The 18,191-nt window shown below is 33.7% G+C and overlaps 2 protein-coding genes and 2 long non-coding RNA genes across 6 annotated transcripts in view; 2 read left to right on the top strand and 2 right to left on the bottom strand.

Moving 5' to 3' along the window:
• Positions 1–9,212, top strand: part of LOC125646148 (secretion-regulating guanine nucleotide exchange factor-like) — a 31,518-nt gene extending 22,306 nt beyond the window's left edge. For both annotated transcript variants that reach the window (XM_048872317.2, XM_056140793.1), the window contains 3 exons: positions 7,578–7,742; positions 8,130–8,282; positions 8,923–9,212. In XM_048872317.2, the coding sequence (XP_048728274.2) occupies positions 7,578–7,742; positions 8,130–8,282; positions 8,923–9,092 (488 nt within the window). In that variant the 3' untranslated portion in view covers positions 9,093–9,212. The remainder of the gene's footprint in view (positions 1–7,577; positions 7,743–8,129; positions 8,283–8,922) is intronic.
• Positions 1,235–3,544, bottom strand: LOC130046958 (uncharacterized). The gene is made up of 4 exons (XR_008796035.1): positions 3,185–3,544; positions 2,457–2,612; positions 1,903–2,239; positions 1,235–1,748 (listed from the first exon to the last, which is right to left on the bottom strand). It is a non-coding gene; the product is annotated as an uncharacterized LOC130046958 (long non-coding RNA).
• LOC125660958 (uncharacterized) lies at positions 3,642–5,129 on the top strand. The gene is made up of 2 exons (XR_008796034.1): positions 3,642–3,912; positions 4,317–5,129. It is a non-coding gene; the product is annotated as an uncharacterized LOC125660958 (long non-coding RNA).
• A 5,894-nt stretch (positions 9,213–15,106) lies between the features above and the next one.
• LOC125677740 (zinc finger protein 862-like) overlaps positions 15,107–18,191 on the bottom strand; it is a 4,401-nt gene continuing 1,316 nt past the window's right edge. The window contains exons 1-6 of one of the 2 annotated variants that reach the window (XM_056140792.1): positions 17,182–17,653; positions 16,220–16,349; positions 15,850–16,111; positions 15,550–15,658; positions 15,390–15,473; positions 15,107–15,285 (exon numbers count right to left, since the gene is read on the bottom strand). In XM_056140792.1, the coding sequence (XP_055996767.1) occupies positions 15,131–15,285; positions 15,390–15,473; positions 15,550–15,658; positions 15,850–16,111; positions 16,220–16,329 (720 nt within the window). In that variant the 5' untranslated portion in view covers positions 16,330–16,349; positions 17,182–17,653 and the 3' untranslated portion in view covers positions 15,107–15,130. Of the gene's footprint in view, positions 15,286–15,389; positions 15,474–15,549; positions 15,659–15,849; positions 16,112–16,219; positions 16,350–17,181; positions 17,975–18,191 lie in introns of those variants that run through there. The other variant, XM_056140791.1, reaches the window with a different exon arrangement.

Here is an 18,191-nt window from a genome sequence, read left to right as displayed (position 1 = left end):
GAGTAAACTTGCAGGATTTCTGTAGGACAAAAGTATAAGCTCTTGTGTTAAAAGGTGTAACATTATACAGTTCTGTTATCCTTTCACCCCTGAAAATAGCTACAGAACTGTAGCTTTCTAGGAAACAAGAGCAATGCTCATGCTGTCAAATGTTCATTCAATATATTAAAAAATAAAGTATTAATCAGAAAAGATGAACCTCCAAATAAACCACTCTTTGGTTGGCTTTGACTGTTCTTTCTTCACTTTCTATAATATCGAATAGTATTTATAAAATGGTGGTTCTAAGAAGACTTTTTAAACATCAAACTGAAGAAAGATTTCACTTTGATGAAGCAAAATTATTACTCTATTGGCACCAACAATATAGGGAATATGTATGCCAAATTTGACAATCTTAGCCTTATTAAGGAGGTATGCTACACCAGAGAAATTTGAATCAGATATAGATTAAAAGTGGAGGATATGTAAAACAATATTTTGAAGTTGAAATTTTTCAAATTTACTTTATTTAGTCAAAAAATACAGTTTTAGTAGAAGATAATCTGAAAAAAATTAAAACCCCTGCTGGACTCAAACCAACAGTTGGTATGCTAACCTACTGAACTACTCAGCTAGGTATTTAAATGGAAAAGGAAAAGTCAAATATTGCTGATATTGATTTTTTCCTCCATGTTTTAAATGAAGTCAGCCATTATGACGATATAGAGTACCTCCTTAATACTGTGTTGCCATCATTATTACCCATGAAAGCATGACCTTTTACCTTGAGAAAGAATATTAAGCATCTTCTCACCATGGGGAACATGTGTACCAGGTTTGATTAGGCTTATAGCACATTTTTTATCCATTCCACAAGGTGCTGATGGATGAACAGACAGACACACAGAAACACTGCACCATACTGTTGTACAACCTGTCGGTGATGGTTGAATATGTTATGTTTTATTATCTTAGCGTTCTTAGTATGCTTTTTATCATGGTGTATATTATTTTCTACCTTTGAAATTACCAATGTTAAGTTGGACTGGTTCACGAATTTTGAATTTTTGTTGTTGCATTTTTGATGTTAAACATTAAAAATATAACTCATTTAATGTTGACAGCCAAAATTTTGACCTTCTGAATGCAAGAATAAAAGCAATATTTTAGCCTTAAATCTGTGTTATGTAAAGAAAGACTTGATTCTTTTTATGTATACAAACAAACCAGTGAAATATTGATTTTGTAATATAACCCATACCGAAAAAAACTATAACTAAGTTATAACTTTGTAACTAAGAAAAGTTACAAAAAAGTTATAACTAAGTTATCGGAGTTTGGAACCACTTCTTCAAATAAAGTTATACTTTACTTATAACTCGGGTACAAAAAAGTTATACTCATGTATAAGTTATCATCTTTTATTTCAACATGAATACAACAAGTGCATAAAAGTTATCAAAAAGTTATACTTCAAAAAAGTTATACTTCACAAAAGTTATCAAAAAGTTATACTTAAGTTATGGAAAAGTTACAAAAAAGTTATACCCAACAAAAATTGTGGAAAAGTTACAAAAAAGTTATACCTGACAAAATTTATGGAAAAGTTACAAAAAAGTTATACCTGACAAAAGTTATGGAAAAGTTACAAAAAAGTTATACCCAACAAAAGTTATGGAGAAAGTTACATTAAAGTTATACCCGACAAAAGTTATGAAAAAGTTATACCCGACAAAAGTTATGGAAAAGTTACAAAAAAGTTATACCTGACAAAAGTTATGGAAAAGTTACAAAAAAGTTATACCCAACAAAAGTTATGGAGAAAGTTACATTAAAGTTATACCCGACAAAAGTTATGGAAAAGTTACAAAAAAGTTATACCCAACAAAAGTTATGGAGAAAGTTACATAAAAGTTATACCCGACAAAAGTTATGGAAAAGTTACAAAAAAGATGGGGATAATAAGACATTACCGATTATAAACAGCGACTATTATTGGTATATTAATTTCATTTATAAAGGTGGCCGAGTGGTTAGAGCATCGCGCTCCAAATCACATGGCCTCTCACCTCTGTGGGCGCGGGTTCGAATCCCGCTCGCGCCGGTAAGTGAGAAAGTTTCCCAGTTTATATATATATATATCTCACATTACTGAATGTATAAAAGCTAGGTCTGTTTCATGTTCTGGAGGCTGACTTGGGAACTAATCTTGGTCCTCATCGAAAACTTGACAATGGCCTCTGAATCCTGGCATCTTCTTTAAATAAAAAAGAAAATACTCTAGTAACTAACTGTCATTGATTCTCCAATTTAAAAGATGGATGTCAGAAATTACAAGTTTTTTTGTTTTCACCTTTTAAATACATCTTCACAAATTGAAAGAAATGTGGGCGACTGATTATTCTTATTCGAAGTTAAACAATTTGTTATTAGTGTTATATAAAGAATTTATTAATTAGATTATAATCTCTTACCAAGAATAGTGTTTAAAATGGTCTTTTCATTTGCACCAGTTAGGTTCCCCCTCCTGAAAAGTTCCACTTGTTGTTTTTTTTTTTTTTTGGCTTATATAAAGCTTGTATATCTTTGGGATAAATGTAGATCCCACTACCAGGCATCAGCTCCATCATCTAGAATAAGAAAAAGAAGCCAAGATAAAAGAAAATCACAATCCATTTATTTCAAAGCTTTATTATTATTATTAAAAATTAAAAAAAAAAAAAAGACTCAAAAACTTTTTTAACCTCCAGTTAAAATTTTTTTTATTACTCATTCCGAAATTTTCTTATCTAATTTATAGCTTTTTTAACTTCATGTGAATAAAAAAGAATTTTCTCCCTACTTTCCTATTCGACCCTTTTTATCCCTAGTCGGGAGAGGCCTTGAGGGCAAGCAAATATTTTCTTAAAGATATAAATATTTTTTTCAGTATTAGGGAAGGGAAATTCTATACTATTATAAACACATTTTCTCATTTCTAAATCATGTAAATTTTCATAATCGTACTTTTATTATTTAAAAATGTTTGTCCACATAAGAATATGTATTTTGTCAACAAAATGGAGGGAATCAAGAAGGGCTAATATGTAGGACTGTATAGTCCAACTGCAGTTTTAATTATCCTCAAGTTAAAATAAACTTAATACATTCTGACAAAATTTGTGTAAATATTGTAAACAGAAACTTGCTTGAAAAGGCCTACCTAAGATCTTGGCGGGATGCACGCCAGAAAAGCCATGGCAGCTGGCTTTCACCAAATCCCCAACTTTATACTGGCAAAACTCCTTTCTTGGATCTTTGATGCGTGATATGGTTATGATGCTGACCTTTTCTTCCTCTATCCACTCCATAAGGGCATACATGGTTCGTTGAACAAAGTAATAATAGAACCTTTCAACTTTCACCTTCTTGAACCGACGCTATCTTGTTTGAAAATGGAGAGCGGAGCCGATTTGACCAATCAGCGATTAGAGGAAATACCGGAATCAAGGAATTCAAAACCTTTATGACTTCAAATGATTAAAAATCGTAAAGTATATACGTGAGATTTTTTTTAGTTATTCATCAGTTTTGCTAAAATTGATCAGGAACAATCAAACGTATTTTTATTTTTACGTAAATACCCGATTCGCACACTTCCGGTTATTCCGGATGTAAACGAAGAAAGCGCCATTTTAAAAACAAAGATTGAAATAAAAGCGAAACACTCGTCACTGCTCCGAAGCTATGTACCCTCACAAACGTGGTAGCTACCAGGTTTGCCATGCCGATAAGTCTAATCCAACACTCAAAGTATCCCTTTGGCGAATGCAACAAGGAAAAGACAACATTTCATCAGAAAATTTCGACAATCGAAGTGTGGCGTGTGAAACTGCTGGCCCTGTCACCATTATGATTATCGATGCCTTTCATGAGAAATCATTTAACCAGGTTAGTTTTCGTTACGATTGTGTACCGTAACTGTTGATGTAGTTGAAAGGTAACAAGTTCCTAGATTTCGTTTTATGCATTATATTCTGATGCTTGTAAATTATCCAATATTCATAATCGTAAGTTACAAGCCCGGCATGTAGCCATTATTTTATTTATTACATTTTATTTGTGAATTTTTATTTCCCCTCAGAAATGACTTCAAATTGTAAAATGTTTAAATGCAATGTCAAGCAGATTTATTTACTTATTTCTTTTTTACGTCATCAGTCACATTGTGATTTATAGATATAGGTTATATGATCGATATATATAATAGCCTATCAAATGACATGTTGCACCGAACATTATATAGAAACATTTGTGCTATTTATGTACTTTTACAATATTTGTTTTGTTTTTAGTTGCTTCAAGATGTTGCTGAAGAACCTGCTTTCTTACCATATCATATATGTTGACGGAGATTCAGAATGAGACGAAGAGTTTGATATATGATCCTACACCTGACAGAAAAAGTTGAGCATCTTGGACCACTTTGGTGCTCATCTTGTTTCTATTTTGAGGATTGTAATGGATAATTGAGATGCCTTTTCCATGGCATCCAACATATTGAAACCCAAATAGCATTTGCGGTTTGTGTTCATCAGCAGCTACTGACGTTGTCCCAAGCTCTGAAGTTTGACAGCAGTGAAAGGGAACAGACAGGGTTGCTGTTATTGGAGCCTATGTAAAAGACCTTTGAAATCTGAGGAACAGGCAGTCCTTTTGACCTTAGCTGGAGAGTAGGTCCATGTGGTTTTCTTCAAAAGACTACTTGTGGACGAACAGGTTGAGACAACAAAATAATTCGATTCAAGGAAACGTTCATTGGGAGATTAGAAACTTTTGTTAAAGTAACAGGAAATGACTACAAATGAAAAACTTTGTTTTGTTTTCACAGTTCCTAACAGGATTGAACAGGAATATAACATGAACATGTTCAATGTCCAGAACAGAGACATCATTTAACAGTCATACCTTGTTTTGTGTCACATTTACCAATGAGATTTGAATATAGAAATATTTTTTGATACTTTTTTGGAAAAGACGTTTTTATATATATGCCTTAATTTGATTTTGATAGACTATGCATACCTAAATTGATGAATAGTGTCTCTTTTAACATGGAACAGAAGTCCATATGGACTTATTTTTAATAAATACTGTGACATATCTCATACATGTGTTCAGTTCATTATTCGTTTCAATTAAACAATTTGACCTGCCATTCTCCATAAATAGCACCTAGTGGTAATTGATCAACAATCATCATACATGGTGTTTTGAATTCTCACGGGTTGTATCAGCGTATAAAGTTCATTAAAAATATAATATATAGAATGTTTTATTGATCGTACAATGCATTTATTATTCTATAAGTAAGGATCCTGGATTTTGTAATTTTTCCATGCAATTTCTAATCAATTCCTTAATCATCCCCCCAAAAGAAAAAGATTTAAAAATTCAACATTGAAATTTCCCTCTGACTAGCTTTTTTGTGGCAAAATAAGAAATGACACAGTTCACTGAAGTGTTTGAAAGTGAATAATCACTAAAAATTTACAGAAGTCAATCCAGTTAAAGACCCAATTTTAAGATAATGCCCCAAAATTGTAAACTGCCTGTCAATCAAACATTTAACAATATATCTCAGGTGGAGGGACATCTGCAGACACTATTCTCCAGCTACCCCAGAGAGGTGTTTTGATAACAATAACAGCCAGTATCTACAGGCATTCTTTAGATCTTGAGGAAGCCCAGTATACCAGAGTTTTGATAGCATTGACCTGTCCACAACTGCTATTTTCTTGTAATTCAATTGTTTTTAAAAAGACCTCTGAACACTGGAATTTCAATAGTATTTTTTCCCCCTTTATATACATGTATTATAAATTACACAATCAGAAATCAAACAATAATTTGCACAATAATTTCTAAAACTTATAACTTATTGAAATAATTTATGTCATGAATTTTTTATACCTCTATATTTATAACAGAAATTATTCATTGAGTCAATGACTGAGAGAGAGGGGGTGGGTGTAGAATGTGTGTCATCTACCCTTACATGTAGGAATACAACCATTATTCAAACACTATGACCACAGAAACTCTGCAGAGGTCCCTGAGACAGGTCCTGTGTATATCAAGACAGCATGGACAGGTAGATTTCTACCATGTTTTGTCTGTATTTCTTAGAGTGTCATGGGATATAGCAATTAACACCTTGGTAGACCCTCGCCACTCCAGGTAAATAACATCTGTTTAGATTGGGCTCCACCTACATTTTCACAGACCAAAGGGTCATGAGATAGGTCTTTAACATTCAGTTAATTACTATGAAAGTGTCAAAAAGTATTGGTAACCCCCACCCTCAAATGACAAAGTCCCAAAACTGGTACATAAATATTGGATATGCTTGAAAATGGCTAAGTCCAGAAAAGTTACATTTTAGTTATACATGAAAATGACAAAGTTCAAAAAGTTACACTTTAGTTATACATGAAAATGACACAGTCCAGAAAAGTTACATTTTAGTTATACATGAAAATGACAAAGTTCAAAAAGTTACACTTTAGTTATACATGAAAATGGTTAAGTCCAGAAAAGTTACTTTTTAGTTATAACTTTTTTGTACCTCAAGGCCTAGGTATAATTAAGTTATACTTTAGTTATAACTTAGTTATAACTCATTTCGGTATGGGAAAGCATCTTAATTTTGCATAGTCACAAATTTTAACTTTTAGATGACACATTCTACCCAAAGAATGCTTGAAATGTGAAAAATATAATAAACTTTGATCGATATCCATTTCTTTTGAAAATTTCGTAAACAATAACATACTGCAATCTTTGTTTACTAAACAAATAATAAACTCTCTAAAATAAGCTTTTTTGATAATGTATAACCTTAATTTCTATGCGAAATCTTTTAAACACATTAGACAGTAGGTTTTGATCATGAAAAGTGAAAAACAAAATTTTGGGGAAAATCGTGAATCAAGATAAACAATATACTTCTCCCCCCTCTAATAATTGTATAAACAATAGACTTCTCCCTCTAATAATTGTATAAACAATAGACTTCTCCCTCTAATAATGACTTCTTTCTCTAATAATTGTATAAACAATAAACTCCTCCTTCTAATAATTGGAAATGTGTACCAGTTTGATTAACCTAGTGATTGAAGCACTGTGCCATACAATAATATGACTTATCTGTGATGACTGATCAGTCCCAATATTTCCACCAGATAGCTTCTACAGTTCTGCAGCTACCCAGAATGAAATGTGAAGTAGAGTACAATAAGCTTAATACCTATTCTACTGAAGATATAGAATAAGCTTAATACCTATTCTACTGAAGATATAGAATAAGCTTAATACCTATTCTACTGAAGATATAGAATAAGCTTAATACCTATTCTGCTGAAGATATGAAGCTGAAAGAAATTTCTGCAGTGATGCTGGACATGGACAGATGGATGAATGGTTTGACTGTTAATGGTTTGACTGTTAATTGACTGACAGGGAGGGGGTACCATATCTCTGTGACCGACACAGAAAAAGGTATATTTTCTTGCAATCCTTTTGCCTCCTTCCATCTCAAGACTTTTCTTCTTCAGAGAAAGGCAACTTGTGGATTTTTGGAACATTCAAACATGGCATTTCCACACAGGAAAATCCATCAAAGGGGAGTAACCTACAGACACATGCCATTTCCAGTTCTCTCTTTGATGGTCGCATTATAAATATTAGCAGTGGGTGGACACATTGCCTTGTCCAATCAGGTATGTAGCAGTGGTCAAGAGCAAAGGCCGTATTTTAGCTCCTTTACATACCCTCAATTTTTATTTATCCCCCCCCTCCTCCTAGTGTTTAATTGATACCTGCATGTAGGTCTGCTTGAGGCCAGGAACATCATGGGCACAAAACAAGATTTCTTTTGAAAAAACTTGGAAGGAAGACCATCGTCGCAAGCCATGCCTATTGTCTCCGTTTACACTACATCAAATGAGTTAGGGTAGGTACTACCAGACTCAGTAACCGTGGCTAGCGACGATAATGGAAGACACACCTCCCCAATCACTCTAAAACGTAGGAAGCATCTTCTGTTTTCCCAAATCAATCATACTGTCTTTAATGGTTCTCTACAGGACTTGTTTTTTTTACTTCAGCTAGTGGAAGAGTATATTCCTGGGGCAGAGGAAATTATGGTCAGCTTGGTAGATCATGTGACCAGTCACACAGTGGAATACCACAACACATAAAAGAGTTGTACAGTATAAAATCTATGGAATGTGGATCTGAACATAATTTAGTCACTACAGGTAAAAGAGATATTATAGTGTTCAAGTTGCTGCATCAAAAAGTAGAACAGTCAAATGGAAAATTAAATTGCTAATTATATCTGAATTTGAAGAAAGTATTGACTGCGTTTAGTGTAACTACTGAAAAATTATTACATGCATCTCCCTTGTCCATCTTCACGTTTACATCAGTAATCAGGTACAGAATGTCTGAGATGTCAAAATTTAATTGCATAGGATGACATTATTCTGGAAATAAGTATACATGTATCAATGTCTTTGACAATTGATGTACAAAATGATTGGAATTCCGAATATTGTTTTAAGAATTTTGTATGGTATGATTTTGTTAATCCTAGTACACATTATGCTTTTAAACTGTGAAGCAGACAATCAGTTTTTGAAAAGCATATAATTTACACCAAGTTATCTTTAAACCCAATAGCATCTTATTCTTTGCTATCTAATTAATACCTTGTACATTTGTAATCTAATTTATCAATTGATAGAAATTAGATACCCCTGTGTTTTTAGGATGAATTTTAAACAAAAACATTAAACCTAAATTACATCACATTGCCTGTTATCGTGAAATAAAGTATGCCACTCATCCAATCAAATAGCATGTTACATTGTACCATTTTTAAACAATTATTTATAGATGATGGAAGACTTTTCACCTGGGGATGGAATGAACATGGTATGTGTGCCACGGGAGATGAAGACAACGTTGAGAGACCGACCATAGTGAAAGCTTTGTCCGATTTATTGGCGGTTGATTGTGCAAGCGGTGCTGGCCACTGTTTGGTTTTGTGTAAAGATAAAACTTGAGATTGAATTCGGAGTTGTTAGCTATTAGAATGACTGTGATGTCCGTGTACATTATGAATGGTGTGAAAATAAATGTTACTGTGCATGTATGAATGATACATAAAATTTGTATTGTCTAAATCAAAAGGATTATCATAACCTGATAAGACTAATATCAAAATGAAGATCTGTCATCAGGATTATCAGAACCTGATAAGATTCACATCAAAATGAAGATCTGTCATCAGGATTATCAGAACCTGATAAGATTAATATCAAAATGAAGATCTGTCATCTTTGTTGGTAACATTTCTTTAAAACTTTTAAGAAGACGGAGTAAAACTGGTTTCACTACTATTCCATGTGGAAATTAGATAGCTGTAAGTGATAGGACATTAGATAGCAGTAAGTGATAGGACATTAGATAGCTGTTAGTGATAGGACATTAGATAGCTGTATGTGATAGGACATTAGATAGCTGTAATAGGACATTAGATAGCTGTATGTGATAGGACATTAGATAGCTGTAAGTGATAGGACATTAGATAGCTGTTAGTGATAGGACATTAGATAGCTGTAAGTGATAGGACATTAGATAGCTGTAAGTGATAGGACATTAGATAGCTGTATGTGATAGGACATTAGATAGCTGTAAGTGATAGGACATTAGATAGCTGTATGTGATAGGACATTAGATAGCTGTAAGTGATAGGACATTAGATAGCTGTATGTGATAGGACATTAGATAGCTGTAAGTGATAGGACATTAGATAGCTGTATGTGATAGGACATTAGATAGCTGTATGTGATAGGACATTAGATAGCTGTAATAGGACATTAGATTGCTGTAAGTGATAGGACATTAGATAGCTGTAAGTGATAGGACATTAGATAGCTGTATGTGATAGGACATTAGATAGCTGTAATAGGACATTAGATTGCTGTAAGTGATAGGACATTAGATAGCTGTAAGTGATAGGACATTAGATATCTGTAAGTGATAGGACATTAGATAGCTGTAATAGGACATTAGATAGCTGTAATAGGACATTAGATAGCTGTAAGTGATAGGACATTAGATAGCTGTAAGTGATAGGACATTAGATAGCTGTAAGTGATAGGACATTAGATAGCTGTATGTGATAGGACATTAGATAGCTGTAATAGGACATTAGATTGCTGTAAGTGATAGGACATTAGATAGCTGTATGTGATAGGACATTAGATAGCTGTAATAGGACATTAGATAGCTGTATGTGATAGGACATTAGATAGCTGTATGTGATAGGACATTAGATAGCTGTAAGTGATAGGACATTAGATTGCTGTAAGTGATAGGACATTAGATAGCTGTAAGTGATAGGACATTAGATATCTGTAAGTGATAGGACATTAGATTGCTGTAAGTGATAGGACATTAGATAGCTGTAAGTGATAGGACATTAGATAGCTGTAATAGGACATTAGATAGCTGTAAGTGAATGTGCCTTTAATATTTTTGGCCAATATTGTTATTACAGCCATATTGTATTAATTTCCATTAATGGGGATTATGTTGCAGTTCTAAAGAATATTTAGTTTTGAAAAAAAATATTTTAATTCTTGTTGTTAAAAAAATAGGGTATGATTGTGTTCATAAACGGCCCATATAATCTCTCTTTTTCAAATGTGCCTTAAATTAAGCTTCATCAAGTTTTAAAATGTATGCTAAGTACATGTATACTATTTAACTAAATCAGAAAGTCATTGCTTATCCAATAGCATTGTTATATCAGACTTTCAAAAAGTGCTTAAAAACTGTTAAATTTTATCCAGAGTATTGCTTAGAAAAAGGTGTGCCCATCCGAACTAAAACAAAATTAATATATATTGTGTATATGAATTTTTCGATGTATGGACTGTGTTTTCTGAAAGGAAAATAAGTGGAGACACTAGTGTTCAGAGAGCATGCCACCATGTCCTGGATTAATACTACCACTCATTGATAATTATTGCTATAATAATGGAATATACAATAGCATGGTTACCCAACCATGATGCTTGGACTTGGGTGTACCAAGTGATTTGGTGTAGGCAAAACCCCTTTGTTCAAAGTTTGAAACACGTACTAATTTATCTAGGGTTTTTTTAAGGACATGGATATACCCTTTCAAAAATGTTATAGAATTTCGTAAAACTATATTTGTAAATGTTTTGATACTGCTAAAACTGTATATTTACCTCCAAAATTTCCTATGAAATTGCCTTTATTTTGCATTATTCACAAATCTTATTAAAAATTCAATGGAAAAACATCCAAAGTTTGAAATCCTTCGAAAATGTCATTTTTTTTACATTTCATGTATAATTAATGACCGAATTACTATTTTATTTCATCCAATAATAGAAAATCCCACGTAAACACATCAAAATCCTACTTTATTTGATGCATACGAAAGTTTAGGTATTCTATGACTTTAAGTGCTTTGAAATAAGCAGTCAAACTTGATAAACCAGGATTTTACTATTTAGAGATTGCTCTGAAATTTGGGATTATTATCCATGTAAACACTAGGGGATTATAGGGACTGGGTATCCTATCAATCTTTATGTGAAAAAGCTAGAGTTCCAGCAGCTTGGTGCATAATTTTGCTCTGGCCTGCAGTTCCAACAATTTTAGGAAAAGCCAGCCAGCATTTCTCACTGGTCAGAGGAATTTGTACCAATACTTGGTACGAGATGACTTGACATGCATGCAGTTCAAAGCATTTTTTGTCTTAGCCAATCAAAAGCCAAAGTGACAATCGTAATTAGTTGATATGTATAAGATTTAATATCAAACTTGTTTGGAATATAGTTTTGTGCCAAATTAATTGTCTTCAGAGATCAATTTGTATAATGAAGTGGCAAGATTGAAGAGAGAGAGAGAGGGGGGGGGGGGGGGAATTATGCATAAATTAGAAAATACATGTACATATTCCTATTTTTTTCAAAGCTGATCTATTTCGGTCATTTTCAAAGTGCTGAAGTTGATATTAAACAAGAGGCCCATGGGCCTAGAATCGCTCTTCTGATACATTGTAGAACAGGCAAAAATTCTCACTAACCAAGATTCATCAATTAACAAGGTTTTAAAGACTTATCACATGATAGTGTATGAAGGGGATGTCATACAGTACACTATTAAATTAGGCAATCAAAATAATTACAAAATGAAGTTACTTAACCTACGTGCATATCTGGGTAGTACATATTTCTCTTCAACATGAATTTTTTCAAGGGACATAGAGATGGTTGGGGTGCTAAATACCGAATTTACTATGCATACAATTAGAAAAAGGGGATCCTGACCTACTTTTGGATCATATTATCCTGAGATGCATCTACTAACAAGGTTTAATGATCCTTTGGTTTTTAGTTTGAAAGATGTATAGATTTGCAAAAAAAAAAGAAGCAAAAGTAGGTCACAGTGACCTTTTAGCTGACACACTCTGAGAAGCCAAGATGTATCAACTTAATAAGTTCGATGGATCTAAGCCACTTAGTATCTGAAATATCTAAATATAGCCATGAAATTCAAAAATATATCACACTGACCTACTTCTTAATTGACACACTCCAAGGACTCAAGATACATAAACTGAAACAGGTTCATGATTCTAGGCCTCTTAGCATTTGATTTAGATATAGCTTTGAAGTTAAAAAGGTAGATCAAGGTGACCTAATTTATAGTCTGCGCACTCCGAGGACTCAAGATGCTTCAACTGACAAAGTTTAATGATGTTAAATCAAATAGTACCTGAAAATTTAAATGTAACTGCCCAAAAGTAGGTCACGGTGACCTACTTTTGGTCGACACACTGAAGACTCAAGATGCATCAACTGACAAGTCAAATAGTATTCAAATATAGCCGTCAAATTCCAAAAGAAGGCCACAGTGACCTACTTTTTGGTCGACACACTCCAAAGACTCAAGATGCATCAACTGACAAAGTTTGATAGTTGAAGTCAAATAGTATCTGAAATATTCAGATATAAACGTTAAATTCTAAAAGTAGGCCACAGTGACCTACTTTTTGGTCGACACACTCTGAAGACTCGAGACCCATCAACTGACAAAGTTTGATGATTGTAAGTCAAATAGTATCTGAAATATTCAAATATAGCCGTCAAAATCCAAAAATAAGTCACAGTGACCTACTTTTTGGTCAACAAACTATGAAGACTCAAGATGCATCAACTGAAAAAGTTTGATGATCCTAGCTTTCATAGTGTCCAAAATATGCATCTAAAATTGAAAATGTGAAATTTGAATGTCTGCAAAATTCAAAAAGTAGGTCACTGTGACCTACTTTTTTTATTTTTATAAATATGTTTCGAGGCCTCTAGACGCATCAACTTACAAGGTTTGATGATTCTAAACCTCTCGGTATCTGAAATAACAACCTAAAATGTATTCATAAATGATTAACCATAAAATTCAGAAAGTAGGTCATGGTGACATACTTTTAACATGATGCAGTTCAAGGTCTCATGATCCATCAACTGACAACTTTGGATGATCATAGGCTCATAAGTGTCCAAGATATGCATCAAAATCCATTTAATAATAATTACCTGCGAAATTCAATAAGTAGGTCACCATGACCTACTTTTGAGACAACATGATATTAGGTCCTAAGATGCATCAACTGACAAAATTTGATTATCCTAGTCCTTATACTAAGCAAAATATCAAAGTTTTAACAAAACAAAATTTAAGGTCAACTTTGAAGTGACCTTGAGACCCTTTGCCCCAGGATGATGCCTTAAACAATTTTTTATCTACAACCTATCCTCATCCTTATGCATAAGTTTGGTGATAATTTACCCAGTGGTTCTTGAGAAGATTTTTTAGCTACCACTACTTTTGTTTGCATTTTCCTAATTATTTCCCCTTGTTAAATGGTCACGACCCTAGTTTTAGTACAAATGAAAGCCCTTGGGCCAAGGATACCATGTGACAAATTTGACAAAAATTGGCCCAGGGGTTCTTGAGATATAGCCCTTTTACCAAAAAGTTGACGCATGTCACACATGGCCATGCATATGATTAGCTCTTTGAGCCTTCGGCTCAGAAGAGCTAAAAAATGGAGTTCCTCATTGATAATATCTTGTCTGTTGGAAACCCCATGGGCATAAATTGTGCTCCTTTATCAGCTGACCTGTTTTTATATTCATAAGAGGCAGAATTTATTAAAATGCTTCAACATGAGAATTTAAAAAATCTTGCTGTGGCCCCCAACTTGATATATCTAGATACAGTCGTTTTACAGGGCAGTATTGTTTGGGATCCATCTACAAAAAAAGGATACAGATAAGATCGAGGAGCCCTCTTTGTTATGAACGACTACAGGCACGGGAGTAGTGTCACCGAGATGATGAGACAACTTCAGTGGACGCCGTTAGGAGAATACTTCTTCAAGATCGTAAATGACCTGGTGGCCATCCCCACGGACTCGATGCACATATACAGAAACCAAATTAGGATCCAACGACAATATCATTCTAAAGCAGTAAAAGTAATTTCTTCTTCTACTAACATTTAAATAAGAATTCGTTAACACCAAGAATAATTTTGGATTGGAATTCACTTCCTGAGGCACTCATAAACACCCCAAAACCAGAGGAGTTCAAGACAGCACTGCATGAAAGTTCCCAGCGCGACTAATACCTCCATGCGCACACACCAAGTTCCTCAATGGTACCGGTATATACTCACTCATGCAGTGAGTTCTTTTTTAGTATTATACAGATACTGATTATTATTATTATTATGTTTATTCAGGCAAAGCATCATGTAAATTACAAATCTCAATCATATACATTGTAAAATACATTAATAATGTCAATTAGGGATCACAAATGAATTTTTGGCACATTGCTATCATATGTACAGTGTTCGCGAAGGTCTAAATTATATTACCAGTCATTCGGTCTGGTAAAATTTCTGTTTTTACCAGACCGAATGATGATTTACCAGACCGAACGAAAGTCATATACAAATAAACAAAAACTGACAGTGCACCAATATTTATTATTTAATCTCTAACTAGCTCAAACATCAATGCCCAATTATCATGTTCATCTCGAAATTCATCACAATAATGATCGTTTTCGTCATCATCCTTGGACTCATAAATTTCTTCTAGAGCAAACATGTCGTCGTTGTCCATAACTGCGTTTTCTGCTGAGCCTGGAAATTAATAAATTGTAGTGTAGTTGTTATTAAATTTGACTTGTGATACTTATGAATATTGTCAAAAATCATAAAATTATATGCGAAATTACTATACATACCTTGAAATTCATCAGCTTCAGAATCAGTTGTGTCTTTGTCCATGCTCTCAGGAATGTTATTTATGTCTGTGTTTTCTGACAAATCTAGGGGAAAAAATAAGCTTTTCAATATTGAGAGATTAGAAAGAAATTGGGGGGAGGGGGATTTAAGTTTACCAACCTTGAAGTTCAGTGATGTCAATGGAGGATCCCACATCAATCACATTGGTGGACTGACCAGCTTTCTTTGCCCTCTGGTAGTTTGGCAGACGTGGCTTCAGAGCTAAGGACTGTGGTAGAAAATGTGAAGCAACTGATAACAAATAGAGAATAATGCATTTGTATCAGCTAGTATGAAATTCCATCACTTGACAAAGTTGTTTTGAGAGAAAAAAAAAATCAATTAATTCATGTATATTCAAATATTGTTTCTTTAATTTGATAATGCAAATTATGTCATTCAATACTAAATTTGAATTACCAGCCATTTGTCAATAGATGACGTAGGGTCAAATTCTGTAACTCGTGGACTTTGAAGTTTGACCATGAGAATATCGTTGAGGGTAGAGGTTTGAAGGCGTGTTCGTCTACTTGTCTTAACAAGTTTCATGTGAGAAAAAGTAGTCTCACAGCTGACGCTTGTAGGGGGAATGCATCCTAGAAGCTCAATCACGGCCATCAGCATTGGAAACTCAGGATCATGAGCATCACACCATTTCAATTCCTGAACTTTACTTCCATGTCTGTAATTATATTGATTAATTTATGATGATACTGAAATTTTATTTTGGCATACCAGTCATAACATTATGATATTTAGTTTTAATATCACCACTGGGATAGGAACCTACTTTCTGTAGAGAATTTTCTTGAAAAGCCTGAGCTCATTCATGGTCTCCTGAACAGAAAAATCTGGTATGGCTCTTAGAAGAGTTTTGCTGTAATGGTTGGCAATGGTCATTATTTCTGTTTCAGCAAAGACTGAAATGAAATAAACAATAATAAATCAGAGGTCTTTTATTTGTACATGGTGATGCCAAATGGTTAAGTCAATAAGTGAATATTAAAATTACAGAGTCACACAATACTATTACAGCATATATTGTGTCATTGTTATTGTAAATAATGTACATAATTATAAAGTATATGATCATCATAATGCGAATCGCACTTTATCAGAACAACCATATCTTACCAGTTTACTTAATAACTTGATTTCATATCAATTGAATGCGTATGTTGAAGAATATAAAGTCTTTTACACTACAGTCTACATTAATTTGTAAACAGACAAACACATTCATATGAATAACACAGAAGCAGTAACATTTATGATTAATTGAATAAAACCAAAACGTGTCAACTAAAACAAAACATCAACAAAGAACTTTAACAAAGTTTGTTGATATAACCTCCTAAATCTGGACTTTCAACTGTTGGCCAATTCTTAAAGTGCAGAATTCTTGTTGAGTTCATAACATTCGTTTCAGAAACGCCCAACTCAAATCTCTCTTTCAGTGCATCTATGAGCCCACTAAGAATTTCATTCTTGTATGACAACGAAGGTGTATTACCCCGCAGAGTAATGCCCTCATATGTGCCTGCTTCCATAATTTCGGAAACACTTTTAAGGTCCCTAAATGACAAAGTAATTTTTGATCTACTTATGTTATTGCTTTTTGATTAAGAAGCAAAGCAAAACATTTTTCACATGCATCTCAGTATTATTTAAAGAGACAAATGAGATTGATTTTATTTTATACATAAAATTTACATGAATGATTCAGAGTGTTAACACTTCAGTGAGTCTTACCTGGTCTTGAACTCTTCCAACAACTCTATGGTGGATTCTGCCCAAATAACACTATCAGCCACAGTGGATTCTGTTTTTTGCAGTTTAAGCGACAGTCTCATGAGAGGTTCTAAAGCTTCCTGTTAATAAAATTTGATGACAACACACATGAAGATGATGGAATGTGGAGATTTGCTTTATGCATGTATGATGATGTTTGATACAGTTTAATTTAAAGAATTTATCAGCTCTCAGTTATTGTCGTAATTATGAGACATTTGATTTCTTGAATAGTTACCATATCTACCAATTGTCGGACTAATGTTTGATTTATTCTATAAAGTACAAACCTGGAGAAAAAGAACAAAGCACACAAGGTCTTTCCTCAACAAGATCTTTGCCAGGCCCTCTGCTTTAGGATTCTTGTGGCTCAGGCTACAGAGATGTGCCTCATATGCTTGGAAAGTACGCATCATGTTGTTCATCCCACGGAACAAATGGGCTAGCCAACGTGTTCCGGTCACCTTTGTAGGCACCACACCCTTCACATTTAAAGCTCTGATAGCATCAAGTAGCCCCCGCTTGTTTTTGTACTGTTTTGTGTAAAAATAGTACAGACCTATCAGTAACGTCATAAGTCTATCGTACAGTTTGCTTTTTTTGAGTACATCCCTGAACGCCAGTTCAAGTCTATGCGCAAAGCAATGGACATTAACAAGTTCATCGTTAATGTTGTTTTTCAACAGAGCAGAGAGTCCTCCTTTTTTCCCCACCATGTTTGAGGCCCCATCACTCCCCATTCCAACCAGTTTTGCTGTAAATAGTAATTGCAACCAAATGTTATCATGTTTCTAATTCTATACATTGTTTTTTGATAAAATTTAATTATTAACTTTCGTTTCGTCATGTCTCTGCTGAAATAGTGGCAGGACTGACTGAATGAACTAAATTCCTTTTCTTTTAGATATTTGAATGTTATGCATAATTTACGTAGTGATTTCAGATTAGTCACTGCATATTGTGACAGAGCA

The sequence above is a fragment of the Ostrea edulis genome, chromosome 6 (genome assembly GCF_947568905.1).
Source record: "Ostrea edulis chromosome 6, xbOstEdul1.1, whole genome shotgun sequence".
Classification (NCBI taxonomy): Eukaryota; Metazoa; Mollusca; class Bivalvia; order Ostreida; family Ostreidae; genus Ostrea; species Ostrea edulis.
The sequence above is the reverse complement of the archived record's forward strand: the minus strand, read 5'-3'. Positions and strand labels throughout refer to the sequence as shown.